The sequence below is a fragment of the Numenius arquata genome, chromosome 9 (assembly GCF_964106895.1).
Source record: "Numenius arquata chromosome 9, bNumArq3.hap1.1, whole genome shotgun sequence".
Lineage (NCBI taxonomy): Eukaryota > Metazoa > Chordata > Aves > Charadriiformes > Scolopacidae > Numenius > Numenius arquata.
The window spans coordinates 23,380,147-23,404,511 of record NC_133584.1 but is presented as its reverse complement, the minus strand read 5'-3'; the positions used below and the strand labels follow the sequence as shown (position 1 = coordinate 23,404,511).

General features: G+C 36.4%; 1 protein-coding gene across 1 annotated transcript in view; it reads right to left on the bottom strand.

Moving 5' to 3' along the window:
* Nucleotides 1-658: 658 nt before the first annotated feature.
* The window catches only part of CAB39 (calcium binding protein 39), a 42,931-nt gene continuing 19,224 nt past the window's right edge, over nt 659-24,365 (bottom strand). The window contains exons 2-9 of the mRNA XM_074153206.1: nt 21,432-21,588; nt 13,752-13,916; nt 9,761-9,879; nt 6,645-6,813; nt 5,835-5,894; nt 5,124-5,189; nt 4,108-4,251; nt 659-3,246 (exon numbers count right to left, since the gene is read on the bottom strand). Coding sequence (XP_074009307.1) covers nt 3,058-3,246; nt 4,108-4,251; nt 5,124-5,189; nt 5,835-5,894; nt 6,645-6,813; nt 9,761-9,879; nt 13,752-13,916; nt 21,432-21,545 — 1,026 coding nt within the window. The 5' untranslated portion in view covers nt 21,546-21,588 and the 3' untranslated portion in view covers nt 659-3,057. The remainder of the gene's footprint in view (nt 3,247-4,107; nt 4,252-5,123; nt 5,190-5,834; nt 5,895-6,644; nt 6,814-9,760; nt 9,880-13,751; nt 13,917-21,431; nt 21,589-24,365) is intronic.

The following is a 24,365-nucleotide window of genomic DNA, read 5'->3' as shown; positions in this document are numbered from 1 at the left end:
AGATCAAATATTTTTGTCTGCAAGGCAAGCATGTTGCTGGCCGGAAACCAGATTTTTCAGCAATTTTGCTAAACAAAACCATCTGAAGAATCTGCATCAAAAGCTCCTGAATGTTTTGTTGGGTTTTCGTTAAATGTAACGCACTTGACATTTGCCACCCTGCATAACTTGGGGTGTTACCTGTGAAAAACAGAGGCAGACACCTTCAAAGGCAAAGAAGCCATGAGGTTTCCTAAGGAAAGAGCTACCAATTGCACACGCTTTCAGCTCCTGAAATTTAAAGGGAATGGAAGGGACAGAAATTATCAAGAATCCACTTCCACTAATCCTAACAGGTCCTGTCTCCAGCCGTGACGCAGGAAACAGCATCTCCTCTCTTTGCCCTTGGTCATGCAAAAAAGGAACAGAATCAGAAAATAATGCTACAAATAGGCAAGAGAGGCTACCAACAATTAATTAAAATTGATTATACCTCTAATAGAGCACTTTGTTTTAATTCTTTAAAAATGTTTTTGCAAGCCAGAGTTTTTCATGATTTAAAATTATTTCACATTTAAAAGGGAGAAAGTTGAACCCCTCTAAAGCAGTAGAGATCAAATACACATCCACAAGAAACCCATCCTTTTCAGTAACACAGTAAAGAACACACGTTTTTCTTCAAAATTTTATTGCAATTTAAATTATGGGGCCAGCCAGATTTTTTGGATAAGAAACGCATTTTCCTCAGGAGAAATGAAATGCTACCACGGAAGTAGAATTACAATTGTATACATCTCTTATTTAAAAAAAAAAAAAAAAAAAAAAAAAAGCTCACATTTAAATAACTTTTAGTAATACCCTTAAGCCTTCAAGCAGATAAGAAACCACTTCCAGAACAATAGATTTTTAATACGAAGAACACGTCAAATGAGCTTTAATTTAAATACAACTTCTTTTCGAAAGCCAACATTCAAATGTTTCCACATATTAAAAAAGTCACCATAGTCATTGTTTCCAAGGCCTAATATATAGTAACCTCTATCCCAGTCCAAATGTTTTCACTTCTTTACATATATAAATCTTTAGCACGTCTACATTTTTCTAAAGAGGAAGCCTTATATGTTATGGTGAGTAACTTGGCGAATAATGTTTTCCTCCACTCAGCTATGATAAACCAAAATATAATAGACTGTTAGTACTGAACTATAATACCACCTCATGGCCACGTCCACCTGCCTGTGAGTGATATTCGGTAAGAGTAAGCTATTTTCTTTCCTGTACGCAAAATGAAACGCTTTGCAAAGGACACGTTAAGAACCTTTAAAAGACCAATTATAATATTAAGAGCAACTTTAAACAACTGAGTGAAAACACCCAATTTTCTGGAGCTATCTGACTTCCCTCGTGAAGGCTTTCAAATCAGCTTAAACACCACTTAGGAGTTTCATTTGCTGATTGCGCAGTATTTTAATTAGGAAGAGGACAGGAAGCAACAAACATTTTCTATAGAATTCTCAATCAGATTCAGCCATGCAGAATTTGAACTTTCAGACTCCAATCCGTTAAGTTTGCTTGGTTGATCTTAGCATTACTATATGATGGATAGATACAATTTTAATAACATCATTTAGCTATACTTAGTAGATTCCTTTTGTATGGTCACAGTAACAAAAACATGGTGCAAAATCAGTTGGGTTTTTTGTTTTTATAAATACTGATAGTTTGCAGCATTAAAGAACAAAATCAACAAAATTAAATCATTTTGTTACCCTAGGACATCTATGAAATTGTTTCTTGAAGTTGGAGGGAATTAAATCATTCACTTTCACAACTACTGTACTGAGTTATTTACTGTAAGAAGGAAATGATGCACTGCAGGCTCTCCAGGAGTAAGAGGAATCGATATTAATTTAGCATGATCTTTGCCATTTGCAGAGCTGGTGAGCACAATGCTAGTTTAATTGAATAAGGCCAATATTATCCAGTAAGAATGTAGTATAATAAAGGGTTCCAGTTCTCTACTTCAGCCTACCCTAATTGATGGCACCCCATTAGATAAGTGAATACAAAGAATTTGCATGGGTTTTTTTTTTCCTTTTAATGCTGCAGTACTTAAGATTGTTAAATCAGCATTTCCATGTGATCTGAAGTATTCCATTACATATGAGCATTCATTTTGCAAAACTCAATATTAGGTAATAGTTACAGACTAATACAATAACATTCCTCTGCTGTACAAATTAAATCATATTTTAAAGAAATGAGCAGCCTAGGAGTTATATACAAAAGAAACCAGCAAGCATTGTTGAAATGAAATGCAAAATGTCACTGCTAGGTCTACTGTCTGAAATACTTTTAAAGTAAAATTAACAAAACCCCTTAGAACATATTTCCAAGTTTACAAGTCAATTCTCAGAAAAATCAAATCATGTCAAAAAAAAAATTCTATAAAGCAGTGAAAGGCATATATACATTTTCCTTATGAACCTTGAGATTTCACTCTTTTAAAAGTTGCTAAGTTTCAATATCAGTTTATTTGCAAGACAACTGTTTATCCCAATAAGCTCACATCTTAGATACATTTCCCCTTTGATTACAAATAAAGCACTGCACTTTTTTTTTTTTAAATCAAGGCATATAATCTTATAGTATGGTGCCAGGTATGCACAGGTCACATTGTGCTCATATCTCAAACAAGGTAAGTGCAAACATACAGATTTATTCAGATTTGCAAGCATGCAACCTGTTACTTAACTACATTAATACCTTCTCTCCTAAACCAGACTAGTATCTATATGTTTGCTTTCACGAACCTAGAATCTTTCTTTTCAGGACTCCTAAAACAAGCAGTGTCTTTGAATTCTGAAATGACACAAATATCAAGAAAGTCCACATTGTGCAAGAAAGCAGCAGCTATGTTTTCAACTTGGACTAAAAAAGAAAAGAGAAAAACAAAAACCGTTCACTGAACAGCAGATTAGCAGTAATGTTCCTCATGAATCGATAAGAGTGCCTGATGCTGAATATCTAACAGCAAATGCTGAATTTGGGTTTAATATTTTAAGGGTTTATTGGAGATTAAGCTTCTTGCTGTGCTGGTCTCTTCAAATCCCTGATCTGTTTAACTAAATAGGTCTTCTCATCATTAAATTGTTCATCCTCGGTCCTGTCATTCTGAAACTTGCTGAGGAACTCAATAAGTTTGGTCTGGTTCTTTAGGAGGATGTCTAATATAGGCTGTGTCTTGTTAGGATTGGCTACAAACACCTGCAAAAAAACAAAAGGCATTTAGAATAATAGTAGGAAACGGAAGGCTAAGTTAAAAAACAAACCTAGCCAACAAGACAGTGGTGACAGTAACTTAAAATGATGTTTTAATTATTCTGTACTCCAGTATCTCTACAGAAAAAATAACAGAATAAATGCAAGTTTTAAAATAAAATCACTCCACTTTTTTTATTAGAATAGAAGCTGAACACCAGTACCAAAGTAAATTCAGTTTGCGGGAGGTGATCAGCCACACCACCTTCTGCCGAAACCTCTGAAGACACCTCATGGGTAAATTCTGCAGCAAATGCATGGTTTCATATTATATACTGCATCAGGTGGGTATCTTAAGGTTCACTGGAAACTTTTACACCTCAAATTATATCTCCAAGCCCTTAGCTATTTGCTTGTCTGCTGCAAAGTCAGAAGGTATCTGTTACAATGTGCAAACTACAATTTAGGCTTTGAAATTTACGTGATGACCTGCTAACCTTCATAGATCATGCAGTATGATGGAAACACTTTTGAACTCCAGGATGCTTCATGATCTCACATGATATCATACATTCCTCCTTATCTTACTGCACTTAATCTTTCTTAATTCTAGAATTTTCTAAGAGAGATTACACTGACAATCATATGAAAGTCCCTAAGTGGTTTCTAAGCGATTTTCAAAAGATACAAAGATAGCTATTTGGAAATACCGATCATAATAAAAGACAAACATTAGCTCTCTATTTAACCACTTAGCAGACATTAAGATAAGCTTCATTTAGGCTCAGTTAATTACTTTACTCAGCCAAACAACTTCTGTGGGGGTTCTTTTGTTGTTTAATTTATTGTGTGTTTTTTTAAACATACCTTAAACACATGAAAGGCCTCAAACTGAATGTTACGACTCTTGTCTCGTAGAAGGTTCATCATTAGTTTGAGATTTTCAGGTTTACTGATGTACTTCGTCATAATTGTGAAGTTGTGTCTGTCCAATAACAATTCACCAAGAAGCTAAAAGTGGAAAACAAGCCCAAATGAAAAAATGACTGATATTAGACATAAGAAACATCTCCTTCAGAAGTGCCTTCAAATACACTGAGTAGAGTAGTTGAAAGACACCGGTCTGTAAATATAGTAACAAAAGAAATTCAGGACATTTGAGTTCTAAGTGCAGGGTCCATTTTCCTCTTATTTCTATGATGTGATTTCTCCTTTTTCTCAATAAGTGACAAAATCATCTTTTCTTCCCCCCCTTGTTATGAACTGGAATTGAAAGAAAAATAATTTTTATTCTTTTTTTCCCCCGTGATTTTGTTTTTTGTCCTCATTTATACAGAAGATATACATCACCAGTAAGAATGTGGTTTTAAAAAACAAAACACACCCAAAAAACAACAACAGCAAAAAAAGAGTTAGAACCTCAAATAAGAAATATTTACGCTTCTTTTGCTACCATCTTTGTCCAGAAAGGAGTAAAAAGATATTCCCCACAAGTACCACCCTTGCTACAAGTTATGTATTACATTTATATTCAAGTAGGTTAGAAATAGTGAACTTAAGACTAGTATTGCTCTAGTCGCACCAAGTGAATCTTTCTTAAATTATTTAAATGTGTCCAGATTTGTTGAAGGAAAAACCTCAACAAGAATAAACATACCTGCATAAAACCATTTCTGCATAGGAAGAGAAATTACTTGGTATGTGCTGGACACTAAATAAAGGAATGACTGGACTAAAGAAAACTAGCTGATCCCAAGAACTAAAACATGAAAAATTAAAATAAACACTGTAGCTACTGAAACCATTTCAACTAAAGTCAACCCACCTTGAAATTGAAGGAATTCTTTAACTTTGCATTTAAGAAGAAAATAAAATTGCCTTACCTTAAGTGACTGTCTCTTTGTCACATAATTTTCCGAATGAAGTAACTTCTCATATTCACTGAAGAACTAAACACAGAATATAGAGAAGGTTAGGACCATTCCAAGTGTCATACGCACTCTTATTCCAAATGTTTACAATAAACTGGAGGAGATGCAAATGCGTAACAAAAAAGTAAACAAAATCTGAAATCTCAGCTGGTTCCTGTAAGTCACTACTGTCTAAACATTGTATCTGCTTTAAAAAAAATTAATTTACTCTTCCAGGAACCTTTAATATTTAGATGGCAACGTGTGTAAACTAGTTATCTCATTATTTCTTGAAGTATAACAGTTCCCAGTACTGAACGCTGTTAATTCATTCCAGGAGTCTCCAGCAGGCGGAGGAGGGCTATCTTGTATTCTTTGGCTGCCATGGGTTAATAGAGACAAAAGAAAAAGACAAGGAAAGGGTTCCCTCTAGTGGAAAAATCAGATGTGGTTTTCACAGAACTAGATTTCTGCCACCTCCTCTTGGTTTTACACCTTTCTGCATTCAACCATAAGGTTTTGATCTTAATTTTACTCCTTGGCAGAAATTACTGTAAGTTCAATTGGTTTAATATTGTATGAAATTTTTCAAAACCAGATCTAAACAAGGAATGAAAATACTGATTTCTTCAAATAAGATACATAGCACTAGAAAATTCTGAATATTAAAACGTATCTGCTCACCCTATCATAATGTTGTTCCAAAAATTCTGCACTTAGCAACTTGTGTCTTGTAAGCAAATCCTGTAAAAGAGCACAAACCCAGTATTTTCACTAAAATATTTCAACAGTACATATATGTTCTCATTTAACAGTCAGTATACATAAGACATCCAAGAGAAAAATTTGCTATTTAATTAAAGGGATTTAGGACATGAATGCATTTATGTGGATATTGGTAAGGATCTTGGCATCACTTAGGAAAGGTCTGCTATGATTGTTATGTTAATTCACATAGGTAAATAGCCTGTGGAATTATCACTGAAGAATGCCATTTATGGATCAAGGCTACACTCCACAGAGAGCTATACACAACCAAGTTAAGACCCACTATTTAATGCTGACCAAATATTTTCTTATAGTCCATAACTGATTGTTTTAGGACAAAAAAAAATTCCCCAGACAAAGCACCAGCATAAAACATACTAAGGTTCATAACGGAATGAAAAGGAGTTTGTTCACTTGAGGAGTTGGAGACACAGATTTAAAAGCCCCTGCCATGGAAGTGCACATATATTCAGCTAACACATAATAGTTTAAATCTTGCTTTCTGGAATAAAAGTTATTGAGAACATAGTACATATATTTAAAGGAATGTCTTGCATTCTGAGAAATAAAGAAAAACAGTCTCCAGCTTATCCATTTGCATCACACCTTTTTTTTTTTCTCTCCTTCTCCCTAGGCTTGTTTTGCCCAAGAACGTAACATACAACATCTGGGTTCACATAGAAGAGAACTACAGAAATAATAATTATTTGCTGTTATGCAAATTACCTTGAATGTGGCAAATGCATCTGAAGCGATGTCAAACGTTGACATTTCCACGTATCTGAAGAAATCATAGAATTGTTCTGACCACAAGATTATTTTAGCAAGTGGTTCATGCCTGATGCATTCTCTAAGCATTATTCCACAATTTAGAGCAATTTCTGGAGATTCGTACCTATTTAAAAAACAAAACCAAAGATTCTTCATAAATACTTTCACAAGTTAGCATTGCAGCACCACACCGCCAATTACAGTTTTCAGTGCTATCAAGTAACCAAAAATTCAGAAGTTAGAGGTACTTATTTCTGCATTAAACTCCACTTCTAAATACTTCTATGAAACATTACTGAAATCATTGCCAGTTAAATGCCAAATTATAGCCAATACAAATGACTTTCATAAACCCAGAAACAAGACTAAATAAAAATATTTTCTTCATCCTCAAAATCAGTTTTCTTTTTTCATATCAGTGGGAATGCAGACATCTGGAAAAGCAGTAAATAATTTCTGTCTTGAAAGTTGTTTCCTTAAACATGACCTCAATTTACATAAAACTATCCATAATATGAGCATGAAGGATTAATAATACTGAACATAAATTCACGTCTTCTCTTTCATCAAACCCTTTTTCAGCATCACTGGCTACTTTACACATCACAGGCTTCAAGCTTGAACTGCTGGCAACAGCGTCCTCTGATTGTAAGGACAATATCAAATGCCTTCTCTGTGCCCGAGTCGTTATTGCCTCTAGCAAAGCATCCACACCTCCTCACAAGAAACCTCTGGAAGACGTCCATCACCAATTCGATGGAAGTGATGAAGCCATTCCTGGTGCCTTCACTTACAAATTGTCCCTACGCTTCCTTGGCAGACTTTCTTGCTCAAATACTACAGGGTTCTCTGAGATGATTTTAGGATATGCCAACAGCAGCTGTCAAAAATCTCACAACAGTGTGTTTAAGACACATTTGATAGAAATACACCTTCGTACTTCTTTCCCAGGCAAGCTAGTTGTAGAACGCCGAAGATGATGGGACTGCCATTCCAAACCAAGAACTCATCTCAGCATGTTGCAATATAAGCTATCCCAGTCCACAGAAAAGTTATGTCGTTGCTCCTACCTGGTTCTAGAGCAGTCAAAGCTTCTTATACACCTTCCTGCCTCCCACCTAAAGAATCTTTTGTCCAATGCCATTGGAAGCTCATTCAAATTCACCAGAATAATTCAGGAGCAAAGTATCATTGTGCATACTAAGCACTAACTATATTGCCATACAAAAACCATTTGCTTACGAATTAATTTTCATGTTAAATCCTGCAGTACTTTCCCATTTAACCTGTCATTGAGATTTGAAATCTACCGAACTTTTTGCAGTTCACCCCACAGATTAAATTTACATAAGTCTGCCTCAGCTGGATACCAGATATAACATTTAAGTCATTAAAGCTAACTAAATGCCCATTTCAAACATCCTCACTTATGAATATGTGTTTCAACAATCCCTGTCAGAATAATGCTCTCTGAAGAGTGACAACACGGACTAAAAATTGGGACAGATGTGTTACAGCCCCCATTCAGTCACACATCAATGAGAGCATGTTGAGAACGTAGTTTCATCTCTCTGCACCTCAAACGCCTCTGCCCTCTTTTGTAAATTATTTTGAAGTACTGAAACAGTATTTTCTTTTGTGTTACAGCACAATTAATAATCCTTTTGTCCCTCTAATATTCAAATATTGATTCCCCCCAAAATCAGGGCTGTAATGCAGGGAAAAAAAAAAACCAACACACAAAAAAGCTCTTCTGGCAGACGAGTGTACATCTTACATTCGTATGAACTGAAGCAAATATTCCATACCGCTTCTGGTGAGAAACCTTTGGAGCCAGCATGAAACTAAAAGATGTAAAACTCCACTTTCTCCCCAGAGAAAGTTTCTTGTACAATCCATTTTCCAGTAGCTTACATAAATGGCCAAGACTAGGTAAATGTAGAGATGTTAAAACAAAATAGCCTAATACGTCATGTATGTGGCAGGTTAGTCAGCATCGCTGATTACTACTATGAACTAGGAGGAGGGAAAAGGAAAAACACAATAAAGCTTCCTGTTAAAACATTAAAATTATACTTGATTATTCCCACATCTCAGTGCTACCAGCATAACACAGGCAAGTATGTCACTGAGAAGCATGGCCTTCTCATACATCCTCTAGCTATCCCAGTTGGTGGAATAAGTACTCATCAACTACAGTAAGCCTACCCAGCAGCTTTAACACAAATTATAAAACTAGTACTTGAAATGGCTGCATTTTTTTTAAATGGTTTATTAGTATTTAATGAACCTTTCTATCTCAAATGAACACATTGGAATTGCAACTTTCAGAACTTTAATTAATGTTATTAGAAAGGTAAGCAATTCTCTTTAACTGGAGAGAGCACATTCTTGGTTTTTTGTTTGTTTTTTTTTTTTAAATCTCATTTTAACATGAAAATGTTAGTAAAACCTTTCTGCTTTCATGTTTGAGATCCACAGCTCTACATATGCAACCACATATTCAGTACGGCATGATTCTCCAACATCCAGCACAATAATACAAGAATAGAGGAAGAGACAGCCATCTGGCATGCACCATATGCCCCAAATCATTCTTTGTTTGGTCAAGTTTGAGTTGGTGCCTTTGTGTCACTACAGGAACATAAAATCACTATGAATAAAAAGTCTAAGAGCAAACTAAGACCAGGAGATAGGACTGAAAAATGGAAATCACAATGGTTAAAGGAAAAAAAACCGAGGCTTTAACTCCTGATGAAGGAGTAAGTTCACAAGGAAATAGTTTAAATAAGATCAAATAGTATTCTGAAAGGAAAATGTCTGCCTTACCCCAGTAATGACATTTTAGGTTACTAACTGTTCTCAATTTTCAGTCATATTTCATGCAAAAGTGTTATTTTTGGTGTTCTATTACTCAAGTTTTCCTTTACTTAGGGGAATTACAGGCCCTAAGACAAAATAAAAGCATACTGCAAAGGAAGAAAGAACACTTCAGAATTCACTGTTTCTCTATGAATTTAAAAAATTCTTACTTCATGTAAAAGCATATTTACACTTCACAGTGTACATACCCTTTTAATAGCATGAACAATATATTCTGTTGAGTGCAGATGTATTCAACTGTGGGAGTTCTTGTACCAATTTGCCTTCTGAGAATGTTGTTGAAAATTTGCGCAACATCTTTTTTGCCCTGTCAAAAACATGAGCAGTTAAACACATAATATTCAAGTCCACTAAGGCAAGTAACAATTAAACGTTATCATCATCTCATGCATTCATACTGTGAGAGTTCTGCAGTGCAGTCAGCCTCTATACTCTAATCTTAAACAGATCAAATATTCTGTTTCTTTATACCCATTTCAAATATGCCAAAGCATTCAAAACATTACATCACTTTGCAGCCAGATCATGAATAATTTACATTAAGAAGTAAAGCCAGCTATGTTTCATTAGATACTTCTATGTAGCATCAATCTGCTGGGCTTGTTTTATACTTCTTTTTGCTAAAAATATACCAGTTTTTAACTCCCCTCTAGCCTAAAAGTGTTTCTTCAATATTCCACTGTCCCCTCCCCAGCCTAGGAACACATAATGCCACCATTAAGAGTGGGCAGAGCATTTCTGATTGCACTGTTAACATCCAACTTAAAACTATAACTTATGGAAGCTAAACAAATAAATAAAAACTTCAAAGAGAAATCATCCACCAAACTAAAATGCAAGTCTCACATTTTTCAACGGACAAAAGAAGTACAAGACGGACCAGGATGCTGGAATTCAGCACAGATTATACATAAGAAAATGCATAAGGATAGCACCAGGCAGTATAAAAGCAGCTGGGAATGTTCTCTTTGTTGAATATATATACATTTCCTATTTATTTCTTCTGTCAGACCATAGCTAAAGATGACAAAATGGTACAGACATCTAACAAAAAGCTGATTATAGATCTAAGCACTTTTCACTGTCATTCACATGCACCATTTAAAACCCAGATTTCTGCAATTAACTTTCTGCTTTGGATTGCCATAAAGACAACTTCAGGACCATGTGTTATCAGATCTAATCCAGAAAAAGCCTAGGAAAACTTATACTAAGCCTAGACTGGCAATTAAAGGCCTGTTAAGCAACTCCACCTCAAGGTTCCCTGAATGTTATACACAAAAACCGTATGTAGATAATGTTTTTTGACAATCTCTAGCTGTAGTATACATGCCCTCAGTAACATCAACAAGATTTTGAGTAAAATGCGAGGCATATTTAAGTAGGAAGAATTTTAAAATAATTTTAAAAACAAAATTATTTCCGTTTTCTAATCAACATCAAGAAGATTGCATAAGAAAAAAAACCCAAATGTTTATAAAAATGTAGGAGGACTGTAGTTTTACAAATGGCATGTTTGTGAATTACCATGGACAGTTTTGTTAGTGCTGTTTTCAGCATATAAGAGTTTGTTTGTAAACGCTTGTTTTCTCAATTACAATTCCATTGAAAGCCAGCCCAAAGCAACACCAGAACTCTTTGTTCTGAAATGAGTAGAGCAGTGTTTCCAGAAATTGCTTTACTCAAACTCCACATAATATAGTCATCAACTCTCATTCAGTAACATTGCCAATTTTGCGCTGGATCTCACAATTTGCTTTGGATTCACCAGCAAGAACAGCATTTCCTTATTATGCACATGATTGAACTGATAGTGGTACACAGTAATACCAAGGCTAGTTATTGTCAGAAGGATGTATTTACTAAGTGATCTCATGGCCTAACAAGGGCAAACAGACACCGAACCCTGTGCCAATAGGCACGACTGCGAGAGGTGAGAGGGAGACTGTACTGGTATTGTCTTCCCAGCAGAAGGATGCAGGCTCCCTTATGCAAAAGGCTTTTTTGTTTTTTGGTGTGGGTTTTTTTTAATTAATTTAAAAAAAACAAGAACAACAAAAAAAAACCCAACACAGTTCCACAAGGGATACCATCTCTCCTACAGACATGCCAGCAAAAATCAACTGAGAGAACTGGTAAGTTTATAAGACCGGCAGGTAGATGGTTGCATTGACTGCTTTACTTGAAAGGAAAGCTTCCAGATAAAGAAAGCTTCCATTTTCAACAGGACTTTACATACAGCAAGGTCTGGACAGTCAGGCAGTTTCTCAATGAAAACATTAAATTTCTTACTTTTCTGGGCTTTTTTTTTAACCATACTATTCACATTCAAGGACATTTGAGACAGTTCAAGAGTCGGAGTGAACAGTCCTATGTATTAATTAGTTGTCTATTCCTGTTCTACAAGGAAACCCTCTTCAGGAATGAGAGTGAAGTTCTTGACAAAAAAAAGATGATGGTTACTTCATCACTGAATGACCTCAAGCTGTGGTGGAGCACCAGAAGGAATAAATGCTATACCTACTCTTCAAGTTTAAGAACCAACAGGAAATCAGGCTCCTATCTCCACAAGTAATGGAGAAATCCTTTCCAATGCAGTAACCCCCAAGCACAGGGACCTGGGATATCAAAGCCAACATCTGATTGACTTTGTAACAGCTGGGAAGCCAGTATAGGTTTGGAGCACAGGTGTGTTGATATCAGTTCTAGGTAACAACAATAGCTGGACAGTCTGCCAGATCCCAACTTTAAAAAGCAGACATAGTCCAGCCTAGAAAGCAGTGTGAATGACTTGGTCTCTCTCAAGGGGGAACCGTCACATCCTCGTGTAACAAAGCAGCAGAAAGTCCACAAGCAGGAAACTATTTGCAATCTTTTCAAGTCCCCTTAGAATAAAATGAATAGTTCTCCTTAATGAGAGCAAGCCTGTACAAATTGTTATCATTCTTCATTACCAGGAGATAATGAAGGCTTCCTTTGCTAATAACCGGACTGAGTAAACACCAAGCTGATAAGAATCTAGAGGTCAGCAGAATCCAGATGACGGTTCATGATTTCCTTTCTTCAGCAATTAAAGGCCATCACATTTCAGCATTCCCTCTCAGCTTTCCCAGGTCTCCTTGCTTATTTAACAACCTGAATGTTTTATGTTTGGTATAAACAGTTGTGTGGGTAGGGAAAAAATACCACTGTATTATAATTAAACACAAATCAGAGGGAGTTCTGGGCGGAGGGGAGAGAAGAAAGAACAGGGAAGAAAGCCATTGTTTTTGGAATGTCATACTACAATAGGACTTTAAACTGTTGTGTTTGCATTGTGAACAACTTGTTTATGAACAATACCATTTTTAAGCAACCTTAAGTGGGATGGTCTTTATGGTCAAGGCTGTGGAGTGAGATACATGGGTTTTGGCTCCTTTCCTAGACAACCACATGCTTCTTGCGGGACCTCAGAAAAAATAGGAAAATCCCACTGTACTGCAACTTCTTATAACTAAATAGGGTGATTTTCCACTATGGTACTGCGAAGCTAAATTATTCGATGTGATGTGGTGACAAGTGCCAGGTGGAGGTTTGTATAGAGATACATTTAAAAACAAGTAAGTGTTGCTATTTTGAAGTTTGTTGTTTTTTTAATAAACAGAAAAAAACATGAGGAAAACATAAAAAAGCTTGCATCACTTGTTTCTAAAGAGAGAGAGAAATACTGGACTGTTATTAAAAATAACAGCTTTACCTTAAAGATATAAAGTTCTTCATAGATATTGCAATAATGCTCTTACTTTTCCAAGTAATTTAATTTAATAAGATGAGAACATAGACACATCTTGTGTATGATATTACTAAGAGATTTACCCTCCTGTGTACACAACAATTAAGAATTATTCCATAATTTCAACAGAAGTGTATCATCAGGATTAGAGGTTTATCTACTTCAATTTTGTGTGGTTTATGTGCCTAAATTCACAGATTTCATATTCTATATTTGCTTAACTTTCCAGGTAGTTTGGAACAATGAGTTCTCTTTCTAATGGTTTTGTTCTAGACAGAAAAAAAAAAAAAGCTGAAAATCAAAAGATGTCTTAACCAATTAAAGTGGCAGGAATTCAGATATGTTTATTTTAACATATGCAATGAAAAGAAGAAATGAATGAAGAAATGTCAAACTTCTTTTCTTACCTCAAAATCAATTAGCTGCAAGTCGGCTACTAGGGTACTAAGAAGACCACTGTTGTACAGCTCTTGAGCAAGCTGTGCCACAGCTTCTGTCTGTGGTTCTTTTTCATTTGTGCCATACAAGATTTCTTTCATGGCAACAAGGTTTTTTGAGACCTCCTCAGTGGCCTAAAGAAAATGGGGAAAAAAATACAGTTAGAGCACAATGTAATTTGTCTTTGTAACTGCACACCCTATTATTCTTAGAATCTGCAAGCTTCCATTAAGGGAAAAAAAAAATAATAATCAGGAAATGACAACCTGTTAAAAAAAACAATAGATAATCTTTCTGCAAGTAGGACTGTTACATGTTACTGAAAAAAAAAAAAAAAAAGAAGGGCAGAGGCAAGACATATGCAATTTATTTGACAAGTTACCAAAAGTAAAAATCTCTTCCTTTTTACTGCCTTTAAACTTCCCATTCAAAAATCCCCTGAAGAACAGTAGTGGGATGAAAAGAACCCAACAAAATTTCCATTCTGTAAAACAGAGGTAAGCAGGATCAGGTTGGAAAACATGACACGGGGGCACATGCCTGTCCTACTGAACTGCAGATGTGCCCCTCCTACAGATTTTGCATTCATCAGATTTCGTCAAGTAATAGGCTCCCATTCCAGGCAGTGGGGATGAAATTTTTGCTCTCCAACTAATAAAACCTCAGAGTACCTCCTGTATTTTTCAGGTTACCTCAATATACAAGAACAAATTGGCAAACAGACCCAGAAAGAGATGCGCTCAAAAGAACACAGCAATACAGGAGACAAAAGTCTAAGATGCTTCCCATTTGAAGTCCATTTTACAGAAGACAGAGAGGTCTGATGTCTCACTTAGGGAAGCCCAATGGGCTGGAGCAGCATTTAAATTTAGCAGTGGAAGCAGAGTTCTCCCATGAGTAAAACTAATAAAGTCAACAAAAACACTTCTGAAGACACACTTCTGAATCATAAAACACAAGTTATCTTGGAGAAAAAAAGAACAACTACTCCTTTCAATATATATGTTTACATAGCTTGGGGGCAAAATGCTGAGAATGATCATCATAAATAGCTGGTTTAATTATATTGTATTAGTTCTTAATGTGCCTAAAAAGTATGAATGGTTCATAAAGTGCACTAACTTTTAGTAATTAGATGAACCTGCCAACAAGGTATGCATACACTTTAATGTAAGGTATTTATGATTGGTAGCACATGGGAAACTAATGAAGAGAAAAAATTATCACTTCTGGATATTTTTTTCTTATAAGGGGTATGTGAAAAGACTTCTCATTTGTGCGTTATATCTAGAGAGGCTTAAGATCAGCGTGACCCATGCACTATTCAAGCCAAAGCCATTCCAGCTTTGCTAGGTATGCAAGTAAGGATTCCATGACCTTTAAGGAGGCTCCATATAATTTTTAGCTCCTCCTCAACTTTCCACTCCCCGCTGCCTCCCTCTTCTTACTAATTGCAGTTCCTAGTCCCAGTTGGCTCCTCCTTAATTGAAATTCCAAAGGATTTTCTGTACACTGTTAGTAAGACAGCAATAAGCAGGTGCTTGGTATGACTGCTTAGATTCATGACAGCTCCTGAAGACGTAAAATGAGAAAGCCAGCTCACCGTATTGTGGTAGTATTACGCCACACGACTGCTCTATTTCTTTAAAATTCAGAAGAAATATCTATTTACTAGGAAAAGAACAGGAACATCTGTCAAATGTGGAGATGTGAAGAGATGCCTCTGATGCACGGCTACCAAGAAAAGAGGAAGCAGCAATAAAAATTCTCTCGCTTTTTGTCCCTGCACACTAATTTAGAAAGCAAGATGAAAGAGGAAGAAAGGCAGAGGCTCAAGGAACTACCTATTTTAAGTAAGATGGTGGCAATATTGAGGGCATGCCTGAAATTAAGAATGCCAGTGGAGAATTTTTCATACCAAACCCCCAGAAAATAGAACAACCCTCCCAAAACTTTAATAATTACGTTTAAAGGTTCTCCCTTACCACCACTCAAAGAAAGATGCTAGTAATGGAAATGCTTCAAACCAAACAGAAAAAAATAGCATTTCCAAACACCAAGTGCAAAAAAAGCCTTCTGGCCTAACATGAACATACAACTCAGTAACTTCAAGAAGAGACACCAGGACTCAGATTTATTTCTTATGCTCTTCTACATCTGTCTCGATCATCTGAATGTGCTTCACTTGAACTTGGAATGACTTAATGGGAAGTAACGGTTAGAGACACAGAAACATAGAACAGCTTAGGTTTGGAGGTACCTCAGGAAGTCATCAGGGTCCAACCACCTGCTCAAGGCAGGGCCAGCCTCAAAGTCCTATCAGACTGATGAGGCTCACGGCCAGCCATGCTCTGCACAGCTCCACGAAGGGACACTCCACAGCCCCTCCAGGCAACCTGTACCCATGTCTGACCACCTTCATCATGGAAAGAGACTTGCTTCTATCACTTCAACTTAGTCCAAACTATCACTTCCAGATACATACTGCAAATATGAGGTTTTCTGAAAGTATTGTATCAATAACCAAGGTCTTTTTATACACTACACTTCCATAAAATATGACATTTCTATATTCTTTCCTCTTCTACTCTAAAACTCAACACCAAAAGGACTAGAAATAAACTTTTACAAACTTGTTCTAGAACCCTACTACTCTCCATGAGTTCCATGAGAGTTTGAGAGTTCCATGAACTCTCAAACATATCCTAAATACATGATGTGCAGAGCTAATTTTGCCATTTCAGATGCAGAATGGAAATTAGACAGCTACACTGAAAAATATAATGCTACAGTAAATATCAATGTTAAGACCTAAGTGAAAAACTAGTAAAAAAATTTGAGAAAGACAAGAGAAGGCCAGCTGGCACTACTTGCAAGATTTCCTAAGATGCTGAGATCTAAACAATTTTAGAGAAAAATTTCTGTGACAAGCGACATTTGAAATTGAGTGGTGTCAGACAATCAATACCATTTGAGGACAAGTCAAACTATAAAAGTTAGATGTAAAGTAAGGAAAACAAAGAAAGTATTTACTTCTCTATTTGTATCAAAGACAGGAAGATATTATTTAAAATATAAACAGACACCATGAAGTCACAGGTGTGATTGTCACACCAGAATCAGCTGCATTTCTTTATAGCAATGAACCATTATGGTTTATTCCAGTCTCTAGGGTATTTCACTGATATTTCCAAAATTTACTATTTCCTTAAATGCTAAGCAAATACTTCCTTTTAGATTTGTACAGCTGGAGCATTTGAGTTTTACAAAGCAATACTTGCCTTTACTTAGAGAAACACTAGAAAAAGATAAGAACACATAGTCAGCCCTGCAGTATTTAAGATGAGCTCAGCTGGCTCCGGGTCTATGGCTAAGTGTTCTATCCACACTGAAAATGCAGTTATATAAATCGCACTGTCAATGAAAACATCTATCAAATAGGTAAACGTGCTATAGTTTTTAGCCTGCCTTGGTGAATACTTTTACTAGTCTAGAGCAGTATCTATCGTAAGTAACACCACCATTTTAATAATTCTATTTAAATTTATTGGATTTCAAAACACCAAAACATACAATTCTGTAAATATACGATTATCTACATCAGTGCCACCAGTTTATTTTAAAGTAAGTCAAGAATTATTACATTATTTTTTAGCAGATATCTAGCATGAAGAAATCATTAAAGAGTTAAGTTCAATTAGAAGAGAAGCGTGTATTCTCACCCATTCCTTACAGAATCAGCCCCATCTTTTTACCCTTTGAGTAATAGCCCCTGCAGTGGGCAAGGCACATCACTTAACTTTTGCCTTCTTTCAACCAAGAATTAATTGTACACACGTAAATAACAAATTTAAAATTTTACTGCTTTGTAAATGACAGCGTTAACTCACTGAATTAAATTTTGACCTATGCCTATGGCAACATGACACAATACTACATTTGGACAGCTGAATCAAAACACCGCATTATCCCATACATACAGTATGATACATACATACATACATACAGATGGAGAGTATACTCCATCATATAGAACCGGTAACTTAAAATACAGACCAACCATGCCTGCAATAGTCAACCCGCAGGGGTTAACAACATGGCTGAAACAATTATCCCAAAACCAAAACCGGACCTGCTACGAGCAGGTTAACCCAAGGTCAGAGGGTAGGGAAGAACAAGTTTATTACATGAGTAAATATTTACCTTCACGACAGTAAATGTGTGCCACAAACCAAATGAACTGGTGGTATAAAAATAAATGTTGATGTCAACCAAAGAGGAGGAAGAGATGTGAATAAAAGACTAACTAATGAGCTAGATCTAGGGTAGATTCCATTTATATGAAAGGAGTTTTCTTTCCCCTTCCTCTTAGCCCCCCCTTTCTGAAAAAAACTAAGTAATGGAAAACTAACAGCATATGTGATGAACACATTTTCAGTTATAAAGCACTTGTTATTTCAAGTTTGCCTTCCAAAATACTAACAGACAGCAAGCTATTGCCTCTATCCCAAGTCCAAGACTGCAGCCACCAAGCACCCGGAGCCGCGGTACACGAGGCAGGCTGTCAGCAGTGAGACACAGCCCAGCTGCTTCAGACCTCTGCTCCCACCATGAAATTAAACAGCATTTCAAAATGACCTGGAGAATTAACTGGTTAATTTTTCTCCAGTATTCACAGAACTTAAAAAAAGGTAGATTAACATGCAACTAGAATTCACTTTTTAATCCATCTGGATTATAAAGAACATACAAGAACACACACTGTCCAAGCTTTAAAAATATTACTTACTTTGCTTTTTCTTCCTCTCACAAAACATTAAAGTCTAAGCACTGAAAAAGACTGAGGTATTCTGTTCAAACACAACTAATCATACTTTTAGTTTCTAGGGAAAATTATTTGTCTAATTTTCTTACAAATCTATATTTCCAAGTGTATTAGGAAACTGTCAAAGAGCATCCTCTACATCGCAAACTAAATACTGTCCTAACAGCACTGCGCTGCATGGTAGGAACTACAGTGAACTACATATTAAAAACACTGCAGTAAAAAAGTCCTAGTTTGTCTTTGGAACCTCAGCCAGCCATAAGGTATAAAACAAAAGGGCACTTACAATTAATTTCATTTTGTGGAAGAAATATTCAAAACTATGATTAAATTTTGAAACATTCAATTCACTTCAACATGTGCTGATATTTTTTTAGTCTAATCTACATACACATTTCAAATTCCATATGTTCAAGAGTAGAGAAAATATGCAACTGCGTGTCCTTAATTTTAAGAAACAGAGTAGTGCAGGAAAAGTAAGTATCCCCTGCACCCAGAAGGTTGCCTTTACCACAAAGGGTAATCAACGCTGAATATGCTGCTTAGCCATGAAAGTTCATTGTTGCTACTTGGCAGGCTACAAAAGCACATCCCTGGATGAAACAGCAACAATGAAGCAGAGAGGAGAGAGAGAATTTTATACAAGTCTAATCACCGATAAAACAGAGTTATAAAAAAAGAAAAACTCTGCCATTCTTCTACCCTTTTCCTAAAGGGCAATGATTTTTGTGCTTTATGTGCAGTGAGTTTTCTATTTTTGTTCCACTACTACCCACAGAACTCACCCTTTCATCAGTACAGAATTCTTCTCCAAAGGAGGCTGGAAAGTTGCATTGCAGAAAGGATCATAATGATAAAAGGGGTAGTGAAAGATAAAAAGATGCCTAAATATTTCGACATGGGCATGCAGAAATTTTTCTTCTGCATTAATAATGGCTACTGCTCAGACCCTTGCTGTCTTTTAACTCCAAAGTTACCCCAAGTCATTTTGATAGACTGGATAGGAAGAGGGCATGAATTCAGGGTGTTTTATCAGACCTGTACCCTCAAAGATGTGATGACTGGCCTGTAGGATATCAAAGAACTCTCTCTCTCAAACCAGCAAACAATCTGAGAATCTGAGAAAAACCACCAGAATCACAGTCACCTTCATGGAAGTCTTGGCTTGCCAGCAAACAACTATTTCCTGAAGAATCTCTGTATGGAGATGTGGCCCTGGATGGTGTGAATGTTCAGATTCACCAACCGGTTTCCTCTGAATAACAAGGATGACAGAGGCCAGCACTACCATACCGAGCTTCTAAACGAGGTCTTTAAAGAAGATGGAGGTATGGGATTAAAGGCCAGCTAGAAGCAAATGGTACATAATAATCTTCAGCTACAGCATCAAGAACACAGGCACGTGATACAGTGCTCAGCTATGCACAATGGAATGAAGCTGGTCTGTTCCCCATTAGAGGTCTAAGCAAAAAGAAAAAGATGACACAAAAGAGCACGGATTTTAAGATCAAGCCACATCTCCAGTTATTAATAATGAGGCTGAGATGAAGGAGGCAGTGCCATGTCTCATCACAGACTCTTCAGAATGCACCTACCCCTCCTCTCCTGACAGATGTCTTTTATTAGAGAAAGAAGAAAAGAAGCAGCAGCAGTGAAAATCCTCCCAGCCTCCACACAGGCCTGCATAACAGGCTATAACATTTTTCTCTCCAGCAAGAGAGAAAAAACATCAGGGTAAAATATTATGGTACGCTGCAAGAGACCTGGAACGTACCACATGCTGGCACTGGGGTAGAAGATGCTGACTCTAAAGAATATCAGGAAAAAGACTGCAATTCAGTTAAGATACAAATTCTCCTGCACTTAAAAGCAGTAGTGCCAAACCTAGGTGAAACTGGATGCAGAGAAGCTGGTCACACTCTGCTTAAAAATACTGGTGAACATGGAAAAGATCCTGACTATCTCCTGCACGTGACTCTGTCAGGATGCCAAGAATGGCACAGAACAGCTAAATAATGCTGGGAGAGGATCCAAGGAGGGTATCATAGCCTGCTTCAAAAGCTCATAGATTGGAGGGGGAGATGTTTTGTTTAGTTGTTTTTTTGATTTAGCTTTGGGGGTTTTTTTTGGAAGTATTGAAATCTATGCCCTTGTGCTGAGTTTATTATGAAAAGCTTCATCTAAAAAGTAAATAACCCTGCAATACAAGTCACTAGATGGGACGCAGCTGCACTCAGGCTGAACTTTTAGTAAAGCCATCAAGACTACCAGTTGAGAAGTAAATGATTGTGGACAGGTACAGACCCTGAAGCAGCAAAGCATCCTATCTAAAGGAAACCGCACCAGCATAGAAACTTTTCACCACATCTTCCTGTGTGCTGAAGAAAAGGCAAGGAAAGGTGAAAGTATATCCTCTGCTGACATCCATGGAGACACAAAGTTCCTCAGATTCAGTAACAGAGACACTCTGCTCTGTGAACATTTGCATGGACAAGCACAGACAGAAACTACTGTACAGCAGTAAAGCCATCACGGTGGACACAAGCACCAGAACACTGCGTGGCTGTGAGCTGCTCATTAAAGAATGCAATGGCCTACAGTTCCAAACCAAATTATTTTAAGTATCATATCATCTGTCAGTGGCATAAAAATGCAAATCCAACCAACATGAAACAAACTTGTTCAAAGGTACATAGTAACTTACCCTTTATCAGAGTATAAAACCCAAAAATCATTCCTAATCGATTCAGTTTCAATAGCTGTAAGTATCTTCTTTGTTTCCCCTTTCAATTACTGTTTAGCAATTGGAAAGTCCCAACCGTACCTTTTCTGCCTTCTTGTCAGAGATGTCTTGCTTTTCTAGAACTGCCATACTTTCCTTCAGGTTCTTCACTATGTCTGCAGGAGACTTGTGGGACTTGCCAAAAGGGAATGGCATGATTGCGAGCCACAAGGTCTTCCTTCTACAGCTCCTGCTTCACCTGGTAAAGGAGGAGAAAAAAAAAGCATGTCAAAAATAGAAACATAAGGTCAGTATAACAACACACATGAAGACAGAGAGAGTAGCAAAGGTATACCTATGTGGAATAACCATCCTTGACAGTTTAACAAGAGCCTGTCATGACCAAGTTAAATGTTTTTGTTTGTAATTCTTTTAAAACACAAGATACAGAATCTAAGAACTCACATTAAGATCGTTATCTTATGCTACAGGAACATACCCTGTATGGGAACATACCCATACAGGAACAAATTAAAGGAATACAACACATATATCCAAAGCCATATACTGCATGAATACCACATATGGTCAAGATTAACAAGGATATGTTATTTCAATTAATGTTGTCAGGCAAAATGCCTTCTTGTATTAGGACTTTTGACACACAAGTCATCATGTCTCAGTCACGGCGCTGCAATGACTACCCAGGTACATGCTTTTACCCGTATTCATTCCATAACAAATGCAAAGCAGACGGCAAAGCCCGCACCTCTGTGGGAGCTGAGCAGGACGCAGACAAGGCTACAGACAGCAGCTTATTTCTGTATCAAAACACCTGGTATGTCCTGGCTTTTTCACATCAGTATTACTCTAATGTCATACTGAAATACAGCCTCACCCCCACTCATTTTATGGGAAACAAAATTTGTCACCAATAACAAACGTGAATAAGGCACTTGAAAAGATTAAAACCAAACACCTGATACATATCTTTTCCAAAAATGTTAACACTTCTCCTGCAGGAGCAATTTTCCTTCCCTAAAAGTTTGTGGCTCTTGAATACAAATACGTTCACTCCTCTGTATATTTACATATATCTGCTTTTACACACAAATACATTCACTTCTGTGTACAAAACAGAAAAGTATTACTAGTATAAATGAGTATACAAAAGCTTTTATTACTAAACACATACACCCCCATTTAAATAATAAAAACTTCTTATAAGTGAATTCCATAAAGCATACTTCTAGAACTCTAATCTAGACAGAAAAGAACAGGAAATCCTGCATTAAAAATGCTGACAGTGCTACTTCTGCTAGACACAAAAGACAGCCGAAGCTGACAGAGCAGAGATTACACTGGCATTACAAAGAAGGGATACTACCCTGAAAGTCAGTAATTTCTATCTCCATACAATGTCCATGAAGTTAGTAACCAGTCAACTATAACCAGCATGTTATAGTTTCTAATCTAATAGCATGCACTTTGATCCTTGATTAAAATACCAGCTCATTCACCATGAACTCCAAAATGTTAATCCTGATCTTATTCAATCATCTTTTGATCAAAGATTAAAACTACCAATTTGAGGCTATTTTTGAGTTATTTTCATTTTAACACCAAGTTGGGCTGTCCCAAGGGCAACAATTTAACGGTGAAGAACAGAGGCACTCAGATCTTTAGCCAAGAAAATTTCCATAAATAGGTATTTCAAGTAACCAGCTACAGGGATCACGCCTTCACTGTTCCATGCCTACAACCAACAAAAAGTGTAAGGTAGAGAGTTTTTAATCGGATTACTTTCAGGTAAAAGTACTGGCATGAAGGTTCAAACAAGACCTAACAGCAGCCCTTTCCACTCTTTAACAGATCACTTTCTGTTGTTCCTGTCTTTAACAAGGACTTTCTGTTATTTTCTAGTATAATAATTATCTCATTATAGTAATCTCCTGTTCTTAATCTGCACAAAGAAAGGGTCTGTAACACTGAAATTGCAAACACAAGACTTATACCCTAAGAGATAAAAACGTACCCACAGGTCATTCCTTAGATAAGAGAATTTTATGCCTCAACTTTGTCATATGTAGTGGAACAGAAACCTACCTTTAAGAAAAACATGTCTACTCGTTATTTAATGAAAATGTGATGGCATTTATAACAACATTTAATGAAAATTACAGTATTTTCACCCAGGATTTTTTTTCTAGAAAGAGACAGGTGTGAAAATAAGTACAATTTCCTGACAACATAGATGACATACCTTGAGCATCACAGCAGTATTTGAAATGTTCCCTTTGTTTCTCCCTTTGATTACTACTCCTGCCAAATTAAAATGAGCCCTGAAAACAAAGCTGGATTCTTTCATGCTTGCATATCATCACTGATAATAACAGTATTTAAGAACCACGCAGCTTATTCATTCTGGAAGATGGCTATGTCCATGTAACAAAGCAGGGTTGGCTCCAAAAATTGCTAGTCTTAATTCCTTGGATTATGTGTTAAAACAGAGTAAAATTCAGTAGGAATCAAAAGATTTCTTTGAGAGAATAAAAATATTATATGGTATCACAAAATTTGGTATTACAGTGATATACAAAGAAAAGAAATCAAAACCAAGAGGATGTCTCATTTTCTGAACCACAACTATGTTACTTCTAAACTAGAAGACTATATGGATAACACATATAACCAAGAAATATAGACTAATGACAAACTGTCCTCATGCTGTGCCCAATGTCTAGGCTTGCAAAACTTGATTTCCCTCCAGATAGTGCTCAATTTCTTCTTTAAATTAAAAATAGTCTACCACTTCGACATACTCATAAAACCTTCCAGGTTCTACCTAAATCAGATATACCTACATGCATACGAAGTCACACACAAGTTTTATTGTATGTACTAGCATATCTAATAGAAAATAATAAATTAGTAACAGTTCACTAGCATATATTTATACTAAACATTTTTTCCCAATTCAGGTAAGTTCCTGTATTAATTTCTCATAAGCAATTTAGAAAAATCAGGAAAGACTGC